Source organism: Periplaneta americana, chromosome 1 (genome assembly GCF_040183065.1).
Source record: "Periplaneta americana isolate PAMFEO1 chromosome 1, P.americana_PAMFEO1_priV1, whole genome shotgun sequence".
In the NCBI taxonomy this organism is placed as follows: Eukaryota; Metazoa; Arthropoda; class Insecta; order Blattodea; family Blattidae; genus Periplaneta; species Periplaneta americana.
In genome coordinates this window covers 54,906,507-54,932,283 of record NC_091117.1, presented here as the reverse complement: position 1 = coordinate 54,932,283, position 25,777 = coordinate 54,906,507, and the positions used below count along the sequence as shown (strand labels likewise).

The 25,777-nt window shown below is 34.6% G+C and overlaps 3 protein-coding genes across 16 annotated transcripts in view; all 3 read right to left on the bottom strand.

Annotated features, from left to right (window-relative positions):
- Positions 1 to 773, bottom strand: part of LOC138695925 (glycoprotein-N-acetylgalactosamine 3-beta-galactosyltransferase 1-like) — a 135,982-nt gene extending 135,209 nt beyond the window's left edge. For 2 of the 5 annotated variants that reach the window (XM_069820333.1, XM_069820315.1), the window contains exon 1: positions 319 to 773. The gene's annotated coding sequence lies outside the window, so the exon portion shown is untranslated. The remainder of the gene's footprint in view (positions 1 to 318) is intronic. The other 3 variants (XM_069820323.1, XM_069820350.1, XM_069820358.1) reach the window with 2 other exon arrangements.
- The window catches only part of LOC138696028 (retinol dehydrogenase 11-like), a 195,843-nt gene that overhangs the window by 167,843 nt on the left and 2,223 nt on the right, over positions 1 to 25,777 (bottom strand). The gene's annotated exons all lie outside the window — the stretch shown is intronic.
- The window catches only part of Tlk (Tousled-like kinase), a 438,411-nt gene continuing 423,353 nt past the window's right edge, over positions 10,720 to 25,777 (bottom strand). For all 10 annotated transcript variants that reach the window (XM_069820426.1, XM_069820455.1, XM_069820436.1 and 7 more), the window contains 4 exons: positions 23,982 to 24,093; positions 21,995 to 22,245; positions 20,502 to 20,609; positions 10,720 to 15,354 (listed from right to left, as the gene is read on the bottom strand). In XM_069820426.1, the coding sequence (XP_069676527.1) occupies positions 15,115 to 15,354; positions 20,502 to 20,609; positions 21,995 to 22,245; positions 23,982 to 24,093 (711 nt within the window). In that variant the 3' untranslated portion in view covers positions 10,720 to 15,114. The remainder of the gene's footprint in view (positions 15,355 to 20,501; positions 20,610 to 21,994; positions 22,246 to 23,981; positions 24,094 to 25,777) is intronic.

Genomic DNA, 25,777 nt, shown 5'->3' with positions numbered 1-25,777 from the left:
ATACCGGTAATTATCTGAGACTTACCGGGATCTGAACCCGTGTAATGGTGTGCAAAGCCGATGTAGTAATATGACTAACCTTTAATACAGTATTTTGGACATAAATGATAAAATCAAAACAAAGGTACCATAAGAATTCTAAGTTACCAATTATCATTATCTGCCTTATACAAAAGTTTGCCTAACCTCAACCCGTAAGATTAAATATTCACAATTGTATGTCGTAATGAATACACTGCTTCTCATTATAATAATATGTGTGACTACTGTAATTTTACACAACATATAAGCATTTGATAAATAACAGTATTTACTTACAGATATATTCATCTCATAAAATTCATGATGAAATTAATTTTTAATCACTGACACACAACTGCTTTCACCACAGAACATACACAATTATCAACACTAATTGCAGAAACTGATAATGGAAAGATCAAAATTCATCCCAAAGTCGAGTTATAAATCACATGCTTCATTTGACCACTCACTCTAATCAGCAAGTTGTCAGTTTTGGCGACATTTAAATATTAAGACGAAGTCCCCTCCATAGACTACAGGAAATACAGCAACTTGCTCTCTAATATAGAGCACTGTTTAACTCTCCAAAGAAAATAACTGTCACAGAATAATTGAAGAATTTGTTACAATTTTAACTTCAATTTTCAATTCCAAAATATAATCACTCATCACACTACCGCATCATTGAATTGATTCATTTTGAATCATTGATATTACTGTATTTATAAGAGAGCACGAACGATAGGTGAACGCACTCTTTCCATACCGTCGAGAAGTTTGTTATGACAACGGAACGAGTATGACAAAACTTTACACATATAATAGTGAGATCAATGTTATAAAAAAAATATATAATTCACATATGAAAGGGATGCTCCTTGGGAAGACTCTAAAAACTGTATTGCTATTTTCAGGAATGTCTTGGTAATGGTCATGACTCGTAACCAATCTATGGTCATGACCATTTCTCAATCTCATGGCTACTACCCTAGATCATATATGTAACAGATAACTCTCCACTACGTTAAAATCGGCAGCACTTTGAAGATAACAACCGCCAGGATCGCCACCCGTCCGCTGTAAACGAACACGAGATGGCAGCACAGTCGCTAATGCAATTCAAATGGGTATTATGACGTGACTCCTTATGTAACAACTAGATGGCAGCGTAGTAAACCTGACAAAAGTTGTTAACTTCAAAGCCCATAACCCCCGACATATCTGTTACATATATGATCTAGGCTACTACTATGGTAGCCACAGGCTGCGACTCAAGCCTTTGGAACACTCCTCCTTAGGGGGTGGGGGGGGAGAGGAGGGCAGCTCTCATAGGCTTATTAGATTGCGGACCCAGATTCGAATCCCGATGATGTCGGAGGAGTTGTATTTATGGTGGATAAAACCCAAAGTTCCTGAAGGGTTTTTTTTATTCTCCCCTTTCCTTCCGTCGTTCCACTCTAGTCTCCATTTCAATATTCATAACAATAGCATGGATGACAATAGGATTATCCAAATGTGATGTACCCGGTAGTATTGTTGTCTATGATTGTGACTGGCAGCCCGATCAGGGCTGGCAATGAGATGGCATAGGTCTGAGGAGGCAGTTGTACAGTATACAGTGGAACCACAGTCTACTATATACAGTCACGAAGGTTGAGTTATGAGGGTGCTAGAAACAATAGACTGTGACGGTTCTATTTTGCACAAGCCCCTACAGTCTCGGCTGCGCGAAACGAGGAAACCGGGGCAAATTGAACGCTGCGCTTGCCGCCATATTGTTGGAGAGCAGACACATAATAGCAGTGCGTAAATCACGCAATTTAACGCTGTGATGATCTAAAATTGACATATTATGGCCATTTTCGACGTTTAACGTAAAATTAGGACGAAATAAACATATTCAAAGTTTCATTGATATGTGTTAGAACATTAAAGAAAAGAAAATACGTATGCAGCAATTTATAGAAAACATACTGATACATCCATAAATAGGCCTACACAATACACATTATATATTGTATAATTTTACGATAATCAGCAAATTGTTAGGTTTCAGAGAATCTAAAATTATATTAACATATTAACTCTTAGATCACAAGACATAAATATATGCACCTTGATTACACAAGTTCTTGTTATAATCAAATTCCTAAGTGAAATAAATATGCGATAATCAGTATAGACTTGTTGTTAAGTTTTGGAGAATCAAAAATAAATTATATTACCGGTACTTTTAGACCACAGGACATAGGTAATCTGGCAAAATATAATATGCGAAGGTAGCCAAATTACATTGAATTCATTCTTCAATTAATAAAGGGAATGCTATCAATTATAAAAAGTATCGGTACCTAATACATTGCAAACAATAGGTAACGTGAAGACCTAAGAACTAAACAAACACTTTATGCAAGATAAAAAAAAAACCACATACTTTTTATGTGTGGATTTTTTACATATTGTATTTTTATTTTAAATAAATAAAATAGATATATTATCATTGCTTGCGGAGTGATGGTACATAATTTTTATGCACATATGCAATATCAATAAGATGCCATTCCTTGCTTTTGTTAATAAAATGTATCCGGCAAAATGTAAAAGAGTTATTTATAGGTGAACTCTGAATCATAAATTCACAAAGGAGGCTTAGCTATTATAGCTATTTATTTATTTATTATCTGTATATTTATTTATCCATATATGGATCTTGAATGAAAGTTTATTATCTTGCAGATAAATTCATTTACATAATAAAAACAAAAAGTTATCTTTCCACTAATGTTTTAACATCTGATGTGTAAGTCTAAATAATTCACTCAGTGGGATTTCTCTACAGTCTGATATACCTGTACTAACAATTAAGTATTCTTTATTGTCGTAAACTACTGATTGATTTTCAATGATATTGATATTGTAACAACAGAGATAATATTACATCGTACCTTTTGCAAATAGCTTGGAAAATTAAACAGGGATGGTATTATCGCCGCGCTCTCATGGTTAACATTCGGCAGGTCTTTGAGCGGCCTCATGCGTTCGGCAGGTCTTTGAAATTTAATTGTATTATTGTTTTCAATTTCTTGTGTCGCCGCTCCAATCACTCGCCTCAATTTCAATAATGCAACCAATAAGCTGCTTCAATTATTATTAAATGACACTTACTTGTCTAATCCACGTAGACTAAACCCGAGGTTGCAATGTCTTGTGCTGAAGACGAACATTAAGGTATGTGATTAAAAATTATTATTAAAGAGTTATTATTAAGAGTTAAGAAAGCCAACGTACTCGTATATGAAATAATAATAATAATAATAATAATAATAATAATAATAATAGCCATTTAACAATATAACAAACTAGTGTTTATTCTTATCGAGAAAGTAGACGTGACAACGTGACGCTTAGAGTGAAACCTACAGAGCAACAATCGGTCGGCAAAATTATTTTTTTAAACCACACCGCACGTTATTGTATGATGCCGACATGTTAAGCATGAGTCCGCGGAGATAATATATCATCTTTCAAAATTATATTGCCATTACTTTCACACTATTCACTAAAAACACCCGAGACAAAACAAAGGACAAGTATGACAATCGTGTTTACCGCTCTATTTCTACCAGTACATGGCGGCGTAAATATGCGCAGACTGGTTTCAATTTTGGACAGCACACCAGCGCTCTGTGTGAGTCTAGTATACTATTATAACGTCTTTGATTTTGCATTGCCTGTAATGAGGCGATATTAGCGATCCTAGTGGTGAGCAACTACCTAATGTTTGCATATTTACCACGTATTGAGCTTCGCTACTGGTATATACTAGACTATGGTGGAACTGCATTGGAACCGCAAAGATGTGCAAGCTAAATTTACAGATGGCACTACATAGCAGAGTCACGATATCAATAGGAGTGCAAACGTTCGGACTTCAAACATCATTCATACAATAGGAGCGATAAGGCACAATAATTCCATTTGAAGCTGCATTGCTAGCATTTAGGCACTTCCTCTGTCGAGACAATAGTAATTGTAGAAGTTCTCAACTATCTAAGAAATGTGAACTCCTTGCTTTTAAAACAAAGTCATGGACGTCCTACTTTTGAAAAATTTCAAATCTGCATGACGGTTACCTAATGTGAAGCAGTTTTTAGAGAAAATGTGAATAACTCTTCATAAGTAAAAATGGGCCATAAAATGAAAATGATCCAGCTTGGTATAGAAATATAAATTTATGTTTAGGCTTATTACTGAACTTATATTAGAAGTGAATGGAATATAACATATCCAACAACCCCTTTGCATAAATGTTATAGGAGAAATTATGCCTTTTTTGTCCTAAACAATTTCTAAACCCAGTTCAATATTTTCCTTTTTAATTTCAAATCTGAATCACCAAATTTCAGTTTACTACTTAACTTCCATTAGAAGTGAACGAAACATGACAATCCATGCTGAATCTTTCGTACACTACTTTTAACACTTGAATGTAAATAATTGATTAAATGGCGATCTTACTCGTGTTCATTATGTAAGCATGTGCGGCTTATGACATGTTCAGAAACTCCTTAGCCAAAATGTTATGAGATGAATTATGCCTTTTTCTTGTCATAAACAATTCCTTCCACATCCAGTCCATGACTTATAATTTTGCGCAAGGAATTATTCTTTGAAGCTAGTCATCATGCTGATGCACAATGATATGTTTAACTTCAGGTTGTAATTCATCCAATATTAGAATAATAGCGAGGCTACCATCTTTAACTCTTGTAACACGTAACAGTAATTCTTTAATTATTGCCTCAATCTTACCTACAGCATAAAAAAATTTTCATGTTATCATCTTGAATACTAATGTTGTGTGTTCAAATATGCCAAAACATATGCTAAGTAGGCTATCACAGTGGTTATCAACTGGCCCTCTTGGAATCCTAAGAGCACTTCTTAGAGGGCCGCAAACAAAATAATAATAATAATAATTTTAAAAAGTCGTTCTATGAAAATTTAAACATGACTATCTTGAGTTAAATAACAACATAATTAAATTGATTTCTTTATAAATTTGATACCCAATTTTACACTACTATGGTCTACATTCTACTCTACACGTAAGGTCAGGGGTCCCACTAAAGTAATATGGGGAAAGGGTGGGGGGAGGGGGAGGGAACTCATTACCAAAAGTTTGAAAAACTGTGGCCTAACCACACGCAATAATTGTTTAGCTGACCATCATTAAAATTTTTAATCTGTAAGAGAAACTCACACATGACTAAAGTTTTTAGTTATCAATAGCACCGTGAACCCCTGGGGGTCTACTGATCACTGATTAGGAACCACTGGTGTAATATGTCGTATAATTAAGACTGATTTAATAGAAAGGTAATCTGCGGCCATACTATCCCATATAAACAATGCTCTCAGATTCCTCAGTGTACATTCTGTATGCTTGTTCCATTTTTGCAGCCGATATAATGTACATTTGGTTCAAATAAACATATGAAAAAAAAAATGATCTCTTGAATATATACTGTACAATTTGATTTTACTGTAAATTAAGAGACTTACTTTGTTTAAAAGGCAATTTTTTTCATTATCAATCTCGCCTCGTATTCAGGAGGTTGGGATTTGATTCTAGGTGCTGGCTAATTCTGACTTGGATTTTTCGTGGTGTCCTTCCAGGTGAAAGCTAGGACAATACTAATTTAAAAAAAGGGCTGCAATCCAAACGTATACGATTCTATACTGAAATGTACAATTATATATAAAATTCTACAATTTGGAATTCCTCGTTAGAGGTCTTTCCTTCTCCACTCTGTCCTAGAGTAGTGATCGACAGAATTTTTGTCATCACACTTCTCTAGCTGAAGAGGCGAATTGAAGCCGAAACAGAGAAAATGCAAAACAATAAATAGAGTTTACACTCTTGAAAACACAAGTTTGTGTTTTCACGGATCTTTGCCAAAGGTTTGATCTTTTGATTGCATTTGGTATTATCCTTTGCAGTCTTTGGATCTTCCAAAGGCTTTGGTCTGTGATACACAAAATGGGATGATATTCTTTGACCCAGTTTGCGAATCTCCGGTTTCGAACTATTCGGTTCTCATCAGCACGACGAAGAAGCCGATTTTCCGGAGAATTTGATGTTGGTTCTTTGCTCCAGTTTCGAGTCTATCGTGATTTCGCAAATGCGCGGATGCACGTGCTAACAAAACCTTGTGTAACACAGGTCTCAGTGAAAATAAGACTTTGAAACTTTGTGCCGCGTTTCTTCAAGGTCATCTAGCGTCACTGCTGCGCACGTGTGTCAATCACGTGATCCCTTCGCCCACAACAGACACAGTCTCGAAATTTAATGATTACACCTCGTACAATCCCACCAATCCCTATTACCTCCAAAAATATTGGCTAAAAGAACTTTAAGTAATCGCACTTCTAATTGGAGCAAAAGGTACCACTACTCTCTTCATGTTTAAGAGACTTGGAATATCTACATCTATTAATCCGACTGTAACCTTGGCTGCATTAAAAGGGTCAATTGTGCTACTAAAGCATTACCTATATTCAAAATTAAACTAAGTTCATTAGCAATCTTTGCTTTTTCGTAATACTCTCTCTCTCAAACTAGGTATATTTCCACTAATCTAAAAATGTATTTCACTTGTAGGAGTTTCATTTGTCAGAACAAAATCAATGGTTCAATGAACTTGTAAACACTTATATGCGTAAGCACTCTTTGTCCCTTGTGGCAGCTCACAAATAGTGAGATTTCTAAATTCATTCCCCCGACTTTTATTGTGACGGTACAACTTGTACCACAAATTAATTATTATTATGAAACGATTTTCCGTGCAATAATATTTTATTACATCACTGTTGTCATAGAAACTCATTCTTCAAAGACTATGATATGAAACTACCCATCATTACAAATTTGATATGTAATTTTTTCATCACTACAGTTTTATAATGCTGTCAAACAAAAAAAAAAAAATAGAATCTGAAACAAGTTTCTAATGTTATACAGTTACTGCACTCGTCAAAATTAGGAAACAAGCGAAGTTCTAAATTAAGTTTTATAATATACTATTATTATAATTCCTTGGTCGCCTCTCCTTTAAGTATGATTGTGTGAATATTTTACCTCATTCATCTTTGTTATAACAGCCACATTCATTTGCACTTTGTGTCACCACCTTCAATTGAATCGGTCGGAGCTAAAAGAAACTAAGTCAAAATATACAGTTTGTGGTTATGCAACAATTTGAACAACGGATGTCAAGCGCATCGAATGGTGGAAGAAGGAACTAAGACTTTTAAATATTCTTTTGTCTTCTACAACATAAAAATATATACATTTGTGTTATTGGTGGAATGTTTTTTGCTTCTCCTGAAAATTTGTGAAAAGTGACTTAGTTCCTTTTAGCTCCGACTGATTCAATTATAAAATTCCTCCATTCCCAAACGATCTTGTTCTATTGGATTCTGATATATTGCAGCTTGTCCATATGCTTCAAGCAATCCATGCAGTAAATTTCTGATTGCGTCACTTCCCTTCTCGCCCCTTTCAAACCTTCTTAAATTAAATGGCTGGTCAAATAAAATTCTGTTATATGCCTTGGAACTAGTATGGATAGGCACTTCTCATAGCATATGCATTAAATTTTACCCAGGTATTACTATGCATATAATAATCAACCTTCTTTAATTAAATGATGAGGTTAAAAACAGAAAACGTCACACAGCATTATTGGCAAAATAAAGTTTTAACGCTTTTTTGACATTCCTGGTTTTTAACCAGTGCACCAAATGCTTAACATTACCTTATACTAGCCGTTTTCAACCAGTGTTCCACAAATGATCCACTGATGTGCTGCAAAAAAATGAAAATAATAAAGGTTGTTGTAGCACAAATTGTAAAAGTAAAAAGAGGAGTAAAAACAAGGTGTGTCCAGAAGAATCAATTTTCAGTGAATATGTGATCAGCAGAGAAGAGAATGACTGACACAACACAGCCAGAGTTTCCAGGTCAGTGAAGTTAGAATACTGTTCTCCAACCATGAGATTAACTGTGAAAGGAATGTGCTTACTATTGTGTCATCTATTGGAGTGTCGACTTGGTTGGTATAGCGCTGGCCTTCTATACCCAAGGTTGCAGGTTCGATCCCGGGCTAGGTCGATGGCATTTAAGTGTTCTTAAATGCGACAGGCTCATGTCAGTAGATTTACTGACATGTAAAAGAACTCCTGCGAGACAAAATTCCGGCACATCCGGCGACGCTGATATAGCCTCTGCAGTTGCAAGCGCCGTTAAATAAAACATAACATTAAACATCTATTGGAGCAAAGTAGATAAATAATATTACCATTACAACATCAGTTTAAAAAACATGTGCTCTACTGCATGTGTTATTTCCTGTATGGAGGGATTAAAAGACCAGGAGATTAACTGTGATCTAATTTTGTAACTAGGGTAGTATAAGTATGTGTGTATCAGTGTTATCGTTTGTGCTTAGAGAGTTAGCCAATGGAGATGAGTGTACCCACATATGTGACCTTATGACATCAACCTTATTGTTACAGTATCATTAAATAACCAGTCAATAAGGCCATAAATAATTCTAGACGATACACAAACATTGTAGTAGCAGTAGTTTAGTAGTATTATCTATTGCCCAGACACTTGGACTTCCTCCATTCGTCTTCTAGCTTCCCAGACTAATTTAGAGTCTGAATCCAGAAGATCTGATGCCAGTAGTCCTATGTATTTTAAATTTTGTGAAATTCATCACTTCAGTTTATTTCAGAATCCTTGGTGATATTTCTTCCTCCCCAGCACATTTGCCTTGTTATTCTGTTAAATAAAGATACATTTATAAAATTAGTTTCAATATGCAATGAGGTTCCTTAATTTGTATTTCTGTTTTATGTATATAATAGTTTCTTAATGTATTTTTTAATGTAAATATAATAGTTTTTAACGTTTTAATTAGTGTTGTTGATCAATCAAAATATTTAATCGATTAACTATTTGAATTTAATTGATCAATCAATAGATTACTTCGGGATTTACTTCCAAACCTATCACTTTACTTGCTTCAAGTAAAATTTCCGTGTTTTCCCTAATCATTTGTGGATTTTCTCCTAACATGTTCACATCATCCGCATAGACAAGAAGCTTATGTAACCCGTTCAAACCCTCTCCGTTATCCTGAACTTTCCTAATGGCATATTCTAGAGCGAAGTTAAAAAGTAAAGGTGATAGTGCATCTCCTTGCCCGCAGTGAATTGGAAACATTAGATAGAAACTGGCCTATATGGACTATGCTGTACATTTCACTGAGACACATTTTAATTAATCGAACTAGTTTCTTGGGAATACCAAATTCAATGAGAATATCATATAATACTTCAATCTTAACAGTCATATGCCTTTTTGAAATCTATGAATAACTGATGTACTGTACCCTTATACTCTCATTTTTTCTCCAATATCTGTCGAATATAAAAAATCTGTTCAATCCAGTACAACTGTATATATTACTATGATGTACCGAAGTACATATGGAGTTTCAGTCCAGTGGACCTCTTCATGAACTTCTCAACCCTTGTTCCAAAGAAGACAGGCAACAGCTCTACGGACTCTATGATGCCTGTTGTTACCTAATAACTCTCCTTTCCGACAGAAGCCCAACATGTGGCTTAAATTTACTGTAAAATGACAAAAATTTCATAAACATGAAAGTTACTGGAAAATATCTCAATTAATAACAAAATTCCATATTGGTAACTAATAGCATTAGTGATGATGCAAAAATTAGATTCAGTATGCAATGAGGTTCATTAGTATTTCGAATATGGCACCAGCACGGAAAAAAGAAAATCATACCCTACAAATACTTCTGTTTCAAAATGATTGTCTGCAGTGGAGAGTTTCATACAAGAGGATGTAAGAAATAATTCAATACTGCTTTGTAACAGTAGGTGGGAATGTTTGCTAATGCTTCTGAATCTGAATTATAATTTCTTCCATAGTCATCTTGCAGCTCTGTAATGTTTTACGAACTGTGATTTTGGTATAGGCATACTTACTATCCATAAAAGCAAATCTTTAATCAATATCTGTGAGAAGAGGAAACTTGAGTGTTAACTAATAAATAAATTGATAGTTTTGTGTGTTTCACATACATTATGAAATAAATACCATACTTATGAAAACTTCATTAAACTGTCTCAGTGCACTTTTATTTTTATCTCTATAGATGTTTTATCAGAAAACATTTTAAACTAAAAAGTTTAAGTCTGTAATACGAAGTTGATGAAATTCTCCCAGATGAACAAACTCTTTACACTACTTTGACAGAGTTTTTATTTTATGTTTAGGGCTCTATTCGAAGTCAGACTTGTCATTTCAGATAAAAGATTGCAATTTCATAGACAATGTGTCTTAAAAAATAAACTCAGGTACTGAACAAGTACAAACTCTACAGTTACTTTGGTAATAATACAGTCCGGAATATCGAGCTTAAATTTAATTTTCGGCCATTTTGAATACTTGGAAAACAATGTTTATAACACCACAGTAAAACTCATACTCCAAATTTCTGGCAAGTAATCGAATATCCGATTTCTGTTATGTTAATTTTTGTTACACATATAAAAAAAAAACAATCTGTTAATTAAAGAAAATAATATAGGTACTCATTCAATAATGCATATATTTTGTTGACTACTGAAGCCAGTCAAATTAAATGTACGGTAATAAACTATACACTGAAATACAGCTTTAGTTGGAATTTCTTTTTACGATTTTTTTCTCTTTTTATGCGTTTTAATATTTACAAACATGTCAGCAGCACAAGCCTTTGAGGTTACAATTGGCAATGTAATGTACTGGAAGTACACCGAAGTTCAGACTTGACTGATAGAGATTACAAAGTCAAAATGTTAAGTTCATTTCATTTATAATAAAGAAACCAATTAACAAAGTAAAATTCAATCATGCTTCCCAGAACTTCATTCGAAGTGGATTTGCTCTTCAAAACAGAAAACAAACCTCATTAAAATGTCAAAAGATATCCCCATGTCACTTCTTAATTCAGTTCAATAAAATGCAAATTTCATATTAAAAACTTAAATTTAGTGAATGTAACAAATGATAATGGTAACAAGGCTCAACGATATTCAGTACACAATTCGAAATGAGTACTGTCGTAAAATCCTTCATAAAAGAACATGTGAAAATTACAAATAAGTATGTATAATAAATATTGGGGAGCTACTTGATGAGGTGTGAATCCTGTTTCTCCTCAGTAAATGGAACCAACAGTGGTCTGGTATTTACCTAATGCCCGTAGTAAATTCAAATATCCCTAAAAAATAAAGATGTCTATAAATAGCACCCAACATGTAGACAGGAGTTTGTAAAAGACTAGGAGTATTGAAGTAGTAGTGTCTCTACTGGAATCTGTTCCATACTTCCGCAATAGAAGATACATTACTACTGGTTCTTCTGCATTTTCATTTCGTTGTGACTTTACACCATCTCACATCTTACCTTTTCCTTTTTTTTCAAAATTGATAAAGAAATTTATATCTTCCCACCACAACCTCCAAATCTTGAGTAACTAATACGTTTACACATCTTGATTACACACTTTTATCACTTAAGATTTGGCAAATTTGTTGCAGAAACAACTTTCCTGTGTTAATGTGAATCTTTGTTGGTAATTTACCTTAATTGACTAGTCTTGGCTTGATTTGTAGCCATCTTCAGATATTACTGAGGTCCTTGCTTTTTCCCGGTTTCTTCTGATGGTGCTTTGGTGTTGGGTGCGTTTATGATCAATAGTGTTGTGTAAAATAGGGGTGTGTTCTGAAATTTAATTATTGTGATTGAGGATATGTTTTTGTGTCTAGTATATTTAACTTCTGATTTTTCAGTTCAATACGTGGGCTTTCCATGCCTGTTTCTATATTGCTGTAGTTGTGATTGGTGTTTGTGATGTGTTTTGCATATGTGGAAGTATTGTGTGATTTGTTTGTGGTTGCGGTATGTTCCTTGTATCATGTCTGAAATGATCTCCCAGTTTTTTCGATGTAGAAATCATTACACACAAACAAGACAAGCAAACAAATACAACTTAACAGGAATTTACAAATTAACATGCGATAGTTGTAACAACTTCTACATTGGACAAACTGGAAGATGTTTTAAAACCTGACTGATACAAGGAACACATTACAGCCATAACCACATCACACAATACTTCCACATATGCAGGACACAACACAAATACCAACCAAAAGTACAGCAACATAGAAACAGACATGGATGTCTGATATATTGAACTGAAAAATTAGCAACTAAACACACTTGAACAATACGAAATATACACACAAAATTACAACCACAACATATCCTCCATACACAATTATACTTCAGAACATACCCTATTCGACATAAAACTACCAAACATAAATACACCCAACACCAAAACACCATCAGAAGAAACCGGAAACAAGCAAGGACCTCACCAGTATCTGAAGTTGGCTGCAAATCAAGCCAATACTAGTTAACTAAGGTAAATTACCAACAAAGTTTTACATTAACATAGAAAAGTTGTTTCTAAAACAAATTTACCAGATCTTAGCTAATATGTTAAATTAAAGAATTCTTAACTGTTTGTTGCTGAGAGAGATAAAAACAAGGGATATTGGTTATTTTAAGCGGCTTTAATTATGTCTGATATTGAATGAGATCTACTGCTGTATGTATGGTTTATTCTTGTACTTATCCAGTTACTTCTCCACATTATGTTCTTGTGTTCTGGGAGATGACCAGGTATAAGTAGGCTTGGTAGAATTAATGATTTCTTAGCCTGGTAAAACCAACCATGATTCCTGTTTTTCATGCCTTCAAACACAAAGACAGGTATATACTACAAGAAAAATTTATGTGAAAGATCTTTCTATCTTTTATTTGGCAATGAATAACTAGTGCTTTGTACAAAGAGAGCACAATTAAACTTGTAAGCCTATTTATGCCATACATTTGGATAGAACATGTAAGGCTTGGACCATTACAAATTGAGTTAAATGAGCAAAGAATACACTTCTACAATTTGTTGTTCACCTTATCAGCACCATGAGGTTGAATGGTTCACCGACAGAAGCTCAACATGTCTCACTGTTCAGTTTTGTTTCTCTTTTACACAAGAATACTTAAAATATATGTACACAACTTTAAATAAAATTCTACCAAGCCTATGTATGAGGAGGTGTGAAAAACCAGCATCATGTTATGGTACCAGTCAGACTTGTATATTCTCGACACACTGAAGCTCCAGCAGTACACTACACCAGTCTGTCCGTCTGCCGCTTGGCGACATGTTGACCACGCACACTTCACACACCCGCTCTCACACACTCACACACACTTTCCTAGCAATTGGAACCAGTAAAACAATTCACATGCGAGCCCAAGGCTCGTTTCTCAATCTTCACCTCCTGGTTTCAGTCACGGCAAAACAACAACAGTATGTATATGTTACAAAGCATCCGAGCAAGGTCACTTTTAAAAATAACTTACAATAGCCTTATTATTTTCTATCAAAAATGAGGAGGAAATAAGACATGATTAACTGTTTGATTAAATTTGAGTTGCCATTCCTTTCTTCTCCCATTTCATTCCTTTGGATAGCTACGGTTTCCAATTTTAACTTTGATAATAAAAAGTGATCCCCTGGAAATCAACATAAACGATGATTACAATGGTACAAAAAACCAGACAAAAAAAGTTGACTGTACACATGCGGTCAACGATGGAAGCAGAAAGCATCATCAGCAGGAGAGAGAGAAATATAGTGGGGGGACAGAAGTGTCGAAATATTCACGGAATACTTCCAAACACTAGGGGCAGTTCGCTCGCTCGTACTTCTTCCTTCCGTGTACTAAAGCTTTATACTACGTATTTATAAGAGTTTCACTTTTATTATTAATTATACCAATGGTCTCCATTATTATTTTTCCACACACGGGGGAATAACAAAAACACATCCCTACTTCCGCGAGCAATGTAGAGAAGATGAAAAAATCAAGTCATCGGAGTGCGAGAGTTTTCCGTCACCTCTCATCCGATGCTTCCTTCTTCGTTTGGTGATGTTGTCAAACATATATTATGCACTAGTAAACAAACGCCAATCATCCCGCTGTGGAGGCAAGGGGAGAGGAGGTAACATTAATATATGTACACTGGGAAAACCTCCTCACCACCTTTCCAAAATGCCCCCTTCAGAAGCGTTCTTCTGTTTGTCACCTATTGCCATCGGCAGCTCTACCGCTGCACTTAAACGAGGAACTTCAACGATGCCGCACAATGGTTAAGCAAAACTGTCTCTCAATCCATGGCACAGCAACACAATCTAGGTTCACTTTGAGAAATTAAGCACCGATTATGATCACTGTCTTTATATTGAGTAGTTCAGGGCCACTGTTTTATCAACTGAAGAAGGACTCGTTAAATTCATATATTCTTAAATCAAACACTGAATAAAGTGAAAAGCAACACTGCAATGGTGACGCTTACTCCCAAAAATGGTTAGTGTACCATACCCTGGAGTGGCCTCAAATGTCACGAAGTAATAATACCCACTGTAAGACGCATTTCATCTGGAGGTAATTTTAGGACGTGGGCTCTAGACGAAGCTATAGGAAACATCTCCGAAATTTGGTCTGGATACCATGGTGCCAAAACCAACTTATTATCATATCACATCACACCAGATAATCTCGAGGAGAAGAATCAAAACAATCTGCTTGAAGTACATCACCAATCACTTCCTAACATTCTGCTGATTTTGACAAGATGGTTCTTGTGCTTCATGACCCCATAAATTCATTTCTATAAGCTTTCCCTCACACGCACTTTCAATCCTGCTGCCAGAATAACAAAGGCTGCCATTATACAAGGATTTCGTCAGGAGATGTTCACGTCCTTTTGCTGCCATATTAGGCTGAAAATGCTCCACTAGAGGCCGCACGGGAAGCCAGATTTTTTCTCATGGCCACATCACTGCGCCGCCTCCTTGGTCACTAGGAGGAACTAGATGCATTCATGCCACTGAACATGCCGGTGCTGAATGACGTCTGTTGTTGTTGTTGCTGCTGCTGTTGTTGAATGTGTTGTTGCTGCTGAGCTTGCTGTTGGATTTGCTGTTGAGTGTTTGTCCGACTATGTTTTGGCATGGGAGGCTGGAGGTACTCGTGCCTGGCTAAGGAGAATACATCAATTCTATCTTCTTTGCGGTATGCTAAACAACTTCTGATGAAGCCCTGAAAGAAGGAAACGACATTAAACATGTGTCCATAAATATCTACACTCAATAACATCACTACATAAAGCACAATATATTTATAATGTAAAATTTATTACATGGCTTTTGTAAATGTTACCTGAAAGTTGGGCATGCATGTTTTCTAAATCAATGTACTTACACAAAGAAATTTTGAAATTTATATCTACCGTATTACTCATTTAAACATCATCTACAATCAACACAGAATTTTAGATATAAAACATCATCTAATTATGCTACCAGAGATAAGAAATGACATACAGTCGAACCCAATTTTACATTCCTGCAATTAACATCATTTACAACATTTTTCTCAGTCCCTTTATTATTATTATTATTATTATTATTATTATTATTATTATTATTACTAAATCCACTGTCACTAACCTGGTCACATATCTAAATCAAATTGTACCAATAATTGAAACGCAGGGACAAACTGATTCAATATATTTTGATTTCAGCAAAGCTTTTGATGTAGTTCCGCACTATATCCTTCTTCATAAGTTAGGAAATATTGGCCTTTCTGTAAGCTACGTAAAGTGGTTCGATAATTATTTAAGTAATAGAGTTTCATGTGTAAGACTGTTTAATATACACTCTTATTCTTATAATATAAATTGCGGAGTCCCACAGGGATCTACTTTAGGACCTCTCCTATTTATTATATTCATAGATGATATATGTAAAAGAATAAGTTCTGACTGTTTATTATTTGCAGACGATTTAAAAATTTTTCGTACAATCAAAAGCAGTACTGACTGTCAATCACTTCAATGTGACATTAATTCAGTCGCTAAATGGTCGGAAGACAATGGCATGAAAATTAACGTATCCAAAACTAATGTAATAACCTTTTCTAGAAAAACTTCTTCACTGAAATTTAATTATTATCTAAATAATGTACTAATTAACAGAACGGATTGCGTAAAAGATTTGGGAATATTCTTTGACAGTAAATTGTATTTTCATAGTCACGTTGATTACATTTACAATCACGCAATCAGAATGCTAGGAATAATACGGTCAATAACTTATTCTTTTTCCACGCCCGATTCTCTCTTAATGCTATACTATACATTGGTGCGATCGAAACTCGAATATGCATCTGTAGTTTGGAACTCGATTACAACTACGGACTCGGCTAAATTAGAAAATATACAAAGAAAATTTATATCCTTATGTTCATTCAGATTTTTGCCCATTAATTCCGGGTATAGTTATGAGAGAAAATGTGAATATTTTAATTGTCAAAATCTATATGCTAGACGCCATGAGCTAGATTATCTGTTCTTTTGTAAAGTCCTCAAAGGTGATATATCCTGTGACTCTTTCTTAAACAATATTACCTTACGTATTCCAACAAAAGATATGAGAGCCCACAAACTTTTCTATATTAGAAATTCGAAATTTCTTTCACCAGTCTCCAGATGCATTAAAAATGCCAACATGCATGGCTGCGAATTCGATCCCTTCAATGTATAGACTTTGTTTGCTCTTGGCAACGATTTATCATTTATGTATTATTTTAGGCATTATACTCAATTAACATTGTCTCATAGTATTCTTAGTTATCCATTCATCGTCATTATTGTAATTAATTGTAATTATATTTATGTGTAATAATTATTTTTGTTTTATGTTTTTTGTTATATTTGTGCTGAACTGTAATTGGCCCCTGGCTGTTGTACAGCACATTAAATAAATAAATAAATAAATAAATAAATAAATAAATAAATAAAATAAAATAAATAAAAATTATTATTATTATTATTATTATTATTATTATAACAATTTTTCCCATATATGCACAGTGTTGTAATTTCGAACCTCCTACAATTTCCATTGTTTCCGCCAAAAAAAGATGTCCATGCGAAAAACTGCGACTACCAGCATAAATTTAGCTATATATATATATATATATATATATATATACATACTCCGGGTCAGCTTACTTCATACCCTAAGGGTGAAACCTAACCATTTTTCCCCCATTACTACATATGCTAGTGGATTGTGGTGATTTTCTAATTTGCAGGTTGAATTTTCTTTTGCCAACTTCGTTTCGAATTTCGATACTGACAAATACTACAAATGGTAGTGATTTTGTAACTGGTATGTTGGCAACCGAGATAAATATCGACAATATTTGTCGGTACTGGAGTTCCATGAAATTGAAATTGTACTAGATTTCTGAGCCTGTTACTGAAAACTAGTGAAATTTGAACATACTAATAATTAATTAATATCAGTATTAATATTAATACATAATAGTTATTTTATGTGTTGCGTTGTGGTTATAATACAAGACTATAGTCAACTAAGTTTTCAGTTAATACTAATAATTTCATGTGGTCAAGCAAAATACATTTTTAGGTTAGGTCTCGTGAGTTAATTGTTTTGTCAAACCAATGAATTTCGTATTTCCAGACAAAATACTTGACATGTTGATCCCTTTCTCGTATAGTTTGCCTACGAAAATATATTACAAATTATTTAATTATTTAGAATAACCTTCCAGCATAAAGTACGGTAAGTAAATAAAGTCATTTAGTACGAAGGATCGTGTGATATCTGGTAACAGTTGGCAACACTGACAAGACGGCAATATTTGCTGTTTAGGAACTGTTCTTATGTGACCCTCACTATATAATGAAGTGCATCCTTTATGTTCTTGGTATGCATAAACCATTTCCCATAATTTATACTTTCTCACAATCACAGCATTTTTTCAAATTCCTTTGGAAAGTGTAAAAGATGGGTTTGACTGTAAATAAAATATTAATCACTCATTGTTGATATCGAAATACAAGTGTCAGTCAAAATTATTTGTGTTGAAAGAGCAAGAAACATATCTTACACGAACTAATTTATTCTCTTGTGCTTTCAATTACAAGAATATTTGTAATTTTATCCACAGCCATATAAACTTCTTTCGCATATAACACTAACATCTATGTCTTGTTTATAAATAAAGTGTAATCTTTTAGCAATGGAATTTAAATGTCTCAACTTTTCACTTCAATATAATATGTTCTAATAAAAACCACATCTCAAAAAGTATTGTTGCTGTTGTTGTCTAATCACAGGCTATAGCCATCAGTCTTCTGGTTTCCCAGTATAATGTGGTCAAAGTCATTGCTGCAGGTGGTTAACACTTCTGTATCTCGAGAAGTATTGTTTCAAATTTGATGAAACAAAATTTGGTAGTCGTCTTATAAAGTCGTAATTAATGGAAGATGGTTGTTATGGTGTTTTAAACAGAACACAATTGCTTGAAATTAGACTGCCATAGATTTGGTCCTACTGATTGAACCTATTTGAATGTTTTTTCTTGTGCTGAATAAGGGTACTTTCGGTTATGGAATTAATCTGAAATGATTATTATCTACTGCACTGTAAGGTATAAATTAATTTTGATTTCTTTCTCCTCGAAAGTTACATTTTTATTCTATTGGTACACTTTTTTTGGAAGCTATTCAACTTAAGTTTATGAAACTTTTATGGCATGTTAATACATGTATGATACTCATAAAGATACAGTTATTTTAAAGTATCTCAAAAAATTTCTGATTTGTGTTCATTTTTATAGATAGAAAAATGTAATTGCACAATACAATACTTGCCCTTTGAAGGAAATGGAAAATTTGCAAGCTAACATGAATGTGACTCTCCAAGTATCTGCATTATACCACCGAAGAGAGAGGTATTTTATGGTATCATACTTAGTAAATAAGATCATACATTGATTGAATTCTTCCTCCTCTAGAACACAGCACAACACCCAAAGATGCACACACATACACAACATTTGTAGATATCATACAATACATAAGAGAGCTCCAATAAATACAATGTATTAGCTCTATGAAATGAATAATGTTGGCATACTACATGTGATCTTCTTTCCTCTTTTAGTCCCATGTTTTTGTTTATTTTTCATTTTCAAGATATTTTTATTAACAGTACATGTTAATTAGAACAGGACTTACTAGAAATATTTTCCTCAGAAAAGATTACCTGTAAATTCTACTATGTACAAGAGATATTTTTTAGATTTTTCAATAAATGATATTCTTAGATGGTTTGTAACAATATGTAATTTCACAACGAAATTCAAGGCTAAAAACAGTATTGTAAATCTGAAAAAAATATCATCCAAAAGTTCCACAGAATTTATAACGCACTCCTCCACTATCCGTTTAACGTCCTCCTGTTTGGACTAGAAGAGTGCAGAGGCCTTCAGAGAGACACACGCAGGACAGAACATTAACAAAGGGCATCCATCCATGCTCGAGGCAGGAGTCGAACCCATGAACCTTCAGACCGCACCACGTAAGGGATGCCCACTTTAGACTGCATAGCCACCCAGCCCAGCATAATGCAATATAAATAATCAAAATGGTCAAACTAACCGATGTTAACAACTGTAATGAAATGCAATGTCAAAGACTAAATATCATCAATCATTACCAAATCAATACTTACAGTATTTTCTTTCGGTGTAACAAACACTCTCACTCACTCACTTACTGGCTTTTAAGGAACCTGGAGGTTCATTGCTGCCCTCACATAAGCCCGCCATTGGTCCCTATCCTGAGCAAGATTAATCCATTCATCATATCCCACCTCCCTCAAATCCATTTTAATATTATCTTCCCATCTACGTCTCGGCCTCCCAACTAACACTCTATATGCATTTCTGGATTCGCCCATATGTGCTACATGCCCTGACCATCTCATCAAAACCTTATTCCTTTGCTGTGGTCTTGCCAGAGAATCAGTCCCATTCCGAGGCTTATTTGAAGGATTCGTAACAAGCTGTTTTTTACGGTGGTGGGTTGTTAGCCCTTCGCCCAACCCCCAAGCTGGAGGACCACCCCTCATCAGCTGTCAGTGACTGCTTAGTCAATATATTCACAGCTACCCTCCATATCTGGAGGTCTTCTCCTCGATCCGCAACCTGAGGATGCACCATGCCGTGGTGATAGGGGCCCACAATACATGGGTATAGAAATTTACAGATGCATGCAGCGAGGTGTAACAAACACATAAGAAAATTAATAAATGTACTGTAATTGCCAAACATGGAACTGTTGTTAATACAACATCGTAATAATTTACCTTTGCTTCATTACTGACTGTAGGCTTGTTGGCGAACTGAACATCAGTGGCCTTGAGAATAGTGTTCTCCTCCAGAATGGTAGCTTGAGACTGGTTGTGTCCAAAAGGCTGCAAGACATTAGAAGCACATTTTACTACTTTCGATAAAATTAAATTTCAGTAAAACTACTCCACGTTTACTCTCTAATAAAATGAGCTTTATGGTAGAACCCTTGCCTGATATAACATCCATTTAAAGAACTGTGAAATACATCAACTGAATAATACGTTAGAAAGCATCAGAAACTAAAAGAGATCATAAAAATTAGCCATATTTAGAAAGAAAGATCTAACATTTTTAACGAAAATTCTACAAGCCAGCTTATTTTCGCGACAATTCATTTGTCACATTTTCAACAGCATTCGTATTTACTCATGTAGCAGTTGTGACCTAGCTTTGAATACCTGGATTCTTCCAGCACTGCTTAATAGACAGCAGAAAACAAATCGAAACAGAACATTTTCATTACTCACTATTAGCTAGGCTAATTATTAATATACCTTGGAAAAGAATAAAAACAAAAAATAATACTGTAAATGGTGAAAATTTCTGCAAGAATCAGTCATCTCTATATCAACACTGGCAACCTATATAAGAAAAAGTCGCTAATTTTATATATTCATGCGACTATTAAAATTCATATACAATGTTATGTTTAAATCAATGATTACATTAATTTATTTCTCGAAGCCATTTGCTCTCAATATATTAAATAATGCACTACATTAAATTGGTTAATGCTTACATTTAATTAATTCTTAAGACATCCAAATACAGATAGTTTGCTCTAGACTTATCATTCTTAATCACAAGAGCACTAACAGCTAAAATAAGTAAAATAAGTCAACATGTTCCAACCTATTCCGAAAAAAAATCACTGCTACTTCAATGTCAACTCCATGCTTTTGCTCTATACCAATTGATGCAATTCAAAGTTTATGATTTTGTACTTCTTATGCAAGTGTAGTGTAGTGTACTGGTAAGATCATCTAGCCATAGTTCAACTTCTACACAATAACAAAAGCGAATGTAAAATCTGATGAAATGAAATTTACATGTAATGTTCATATTTCATCTTATATGAATTTACATCCTTTCATTTGAAAACAACAGTTTTGTTCACTGTAATTCTCACGTGTATTTGTTTTTGTAGAAAATTATGCATTATAAAGAGCACTACGTGGAGGTCATCTATTACATCAAAACCCTTGAAAAAAAAATCCTACCATAACAAATTTACTTGTACACTCACATTTTATAATATTGTAAGTGAGAAAATGATATTAGATAAGAGTAACAATGGTGTGAAAGTAAAGCTGACCTATACACTATGTAAGAACTTCTATTATAATATCTAGAAGAGATATCCATGTAAACCATCATTTTATAGAAACCTTAATCTATATTTGAGAGTCATGAAAATGTATATTAGTGTAATGGAAACTTAACATACCTTTTTGCCATACAGACACTGGTAGAAGATAACCCCTACACTCCAGACATCAACCTTGGATGAGATTTTCGGAGGATTCTTTCCAACTACAAAACATTCAGGAGGCAGATACCAGTATGTGCCTGCTCCTTGCGAGGTCAAGTCCATTCCATGGTCAGGGTTGTAGTTTTCTTCATCCATAACTTTACTCAGTCCAAAGTCTGTGATTTTTATTTCTCCACAAACATTGCCTTCCGTGAGGAGTATATTACCTGAAATACCAAAGCACAGCTCTAATAAAAGAAGGTCAGGATTATTTCCCATTCATGAACATGAATATGATCATAATTTCTGTACAATTCAGACCTGTCAATTCCCACATTTACAACTTATCCTGATCAATTACAGTGAGTCTGTTTTATTTCCTTAACACTAAACGACAGTTTTTTTTCTCTCTTTTACAGAGGAAGGACCCGAAGTCTTACACTGCAGTCTGAGGCTTATTATGCTTACTACTCTTGTTCTGTGAATGATACTTGTAGCTGAACGACCAGGCTCTTGTACGAGTATAGCACACCACACAGTGAACTTAACCTAGGCTATGGTATGGTTCAGACGTCTCCAAAAGCCTACTCGCGAATAAGCCCCTAAACGGAACCGAAGCCAGTACGTAATAAGTGCGCTCCGCCTTACCCATCTCTACCTGTACTGTACTCAATGTTTATGCGCAAATGAAGAGCAGTGGCGGACTGCTATTATCATTGTGTTGGTCGGAGTGTTCCACCGTTTCACAATGTCTTCTAATCATGGACATAGTACATTCAAGTATGAATAGGAAGAGAAATTTTTTTGTGTTTGTGGGGAGAATGTGAAATGCTTAATTTGTTCGAAAATTCTTAAGGGTGTGTTAAAATTCAACATGCGACGACAATACTCTACTCTTCACAAAGAATATCATACAATTACAGGTATACTGGACATGTGAAAATAATTTATTTGGGGCTATCTGTATAACTGTTGGCTATACATAATAATCAGTATATTACAATACGTTTACACTCAGTTCCGCATGACAAACATATAGTTTTTCGTTTAATTTTCGGTGAAATGCGTAGGACTACAAATATTTTGATAAATATAAAACAAGAAAATACAAACACAAATCACACACGTCCTCAGTCTTAAACAAAAAAAAGCTTCTTACTAGCTATGTTCTAGCTTGGAATATTGGAAAATCAATGAAGTCCTTTACAGAAGCATCATTTATACAATCGTGCATACAGAACATTACTAAAATACTGTGTCCAGAACAAAGTCAAAGTTCAACCTAGCCATTTTCATCCGAGGAGTTAATGAACATTTTACTGTGTCTGAATGTCTTCTAGATGTAATTACAAAATACTACTGGAGAAGATCTTTTCCAGGCACTGAAAGGCACCATAGAACAGAAGAGGTTGAATTTGCAATGGCTTGTGTCAATAGCAACAGACAGCGCTCCAGCTTCATAGTATGTCAAAATAATATACAAACGTATGATATTTCTTATTCTTTTGATATTATTTGTAACCATAAGGAGACTGTTATCGCGACCCCCCACTGATCACTCCCATCTGTTGAGGTAGGAGTCTCTCCCCCTTCTCTAGCCTTACAGCACACTGTGTTCGGCGGGCAGCATCGAGAGCACGAATGACATACGCTTTTTGGAGACCTCTGGTATGGATGATGATGATGATGATGATGATGATGATTGAGATGGGAGAATTTATATTTGTTCCTTCGACATCTTAAAACCTCTTGTTTTTATGTACACTCCATTAGGTGGCAATTTATAATAATTACATTTTTTAAATTCATGTAGTGACAACGAGAATGCAATAAAGGAAAACAAATGTCTACAGTAGTTTATTTGTTATTATGCAGCCAATTAGTAGCTCTAATCTTCAATTTCAACACCACACCAAAGATCATTAATGACTAATCATCTTTTAAATGCGGGCATAACACTTACCTGGTTTCAGGTCATAATGGATGACTGGAGGTTTTATCTCGTTGAGATATTTTAGCGCTGACACAACTTGCATTACAATGGATCTGGCTTCTCTCTCTGGAATAGTCTTGTGCTGAAACATAAATGAATAAATAAATAAGAACTGATTGAAATTTCCAATTATTTTCAGTTTTAGTGATAAATCTGTGAAAAAATTACTGCAGTATGTTAGAAAGTTCCTCTTCAACAGGCTGCTTAGAGTAAACTCGTTGATTTATCAAAATTCCTCGACTCTCACTGATAATATCACATCTGGTGGAGTAGTGAAAGCTGCATAAGTAATCATAAGCCAGTAATACCAACTTTTTAAAGAAATGTTACTGACCACTCTTTCCTCAGCTTGCTAAGTGACTTTTTCTAATATATTATATTGAAGAAACAAAACCTAATGTTCCCTAATTATTGTTAAGAACAAAATATAAAAAAGTGAGAAAAATGAAGCTGCAATTTTTTTTTGCACAATTATATTACATATCCTGTACAACGAGGTTATAAGACATACAAATGACTTGAAGGAGTCAACTGTATCCCACAATAAGCCACGCGAAGTTGAATTCCAATCCGTTAGATTCAAGTTACATTGGAACTTAATAGAAGAAGGATACTTTAACACTATTCAAGTTCAAGCATGAAAGGATACAATGAATTTATTGGTACCTGGCACAAAACCACACACACAATTTACCATTTGATAAGGTCACCACTGAGTACAAGTGGAAGTTTTGATGGATTCTCTGTACATGTAATTGTAGTGAACAGTAACAGTGCTCGATTTAACATGCGAAGATCACATTAAAATACTGCTATAGGCATCCAACAAGGAAAACTCAGTGCATAGAAACCAGGGGTGTGACTGTCTCGCGCAGATGACGTATGCTCCCGTTCCCAGCATGCTCTCATGCCTACTGTAGCGGGGTAAGAGGGGTATAGTATGCGTGCCATGAGGAGTGCAAGCTGAGTTTGCTTGTAGGATACCTATAACAATAAGTCCACGTAAAATAAATGTATAATGAGTAAGAGAAGTGTTGGGACACATATTCCCATTTTGTGCTCAATTAATAACATATTGAATTTGAAGTAATTTCAGTGCTTCAGTAATACAGCTTTTCAGAAGGAACTCATTAAAAGCCTACCTCTTTAACAGCATTAGAGTGTCTAGAAAATAGTGGCACCAGTGAAAGATGGGAGGGGGAGTCCTAACTTCACAAAAATGTTAACATGTATCAGTATCAAACCATTTAGGGCACTGAAATTACAAGAAATTAATTACTGGAAAATACCATCAGTAAAGTATATTTTTTTAAGGAGAGAGAGGGAAGAAAAAGCTTAACACAACTAAAAATGTAGTAACAGTTAAAAATGTCAGCCCTCTGTCTTTCAAATTATTTCACTTCAATATCTGCTTAAATGGTAAGTTAAGCACATCAAAAAACAAATACCGTTAATATTTTATTGCTTCTACCAATATGTTTGCATAAGGTGGGGCAAAATGAATTCATGATATTGAAATCTCTACTATTCAGTAACCTGCCATTAACATTTATTGAAAGACCTATCAATTAGGTGGCACAAGTTTGCCATTTTTACAGAGCACAAATTCAAAGATAATTCGTGAAAATAATACCCGCCAGGTGTCGTCCATTGACATTGATGCACTTTCTCACCCGAATCATGATATTTTCCATGATGCACAGTAGCATGTCCAGAGGAATTTCATCAATTTGTTCCCTAATTCTCTGCTTTAGGGTATTTAAAGC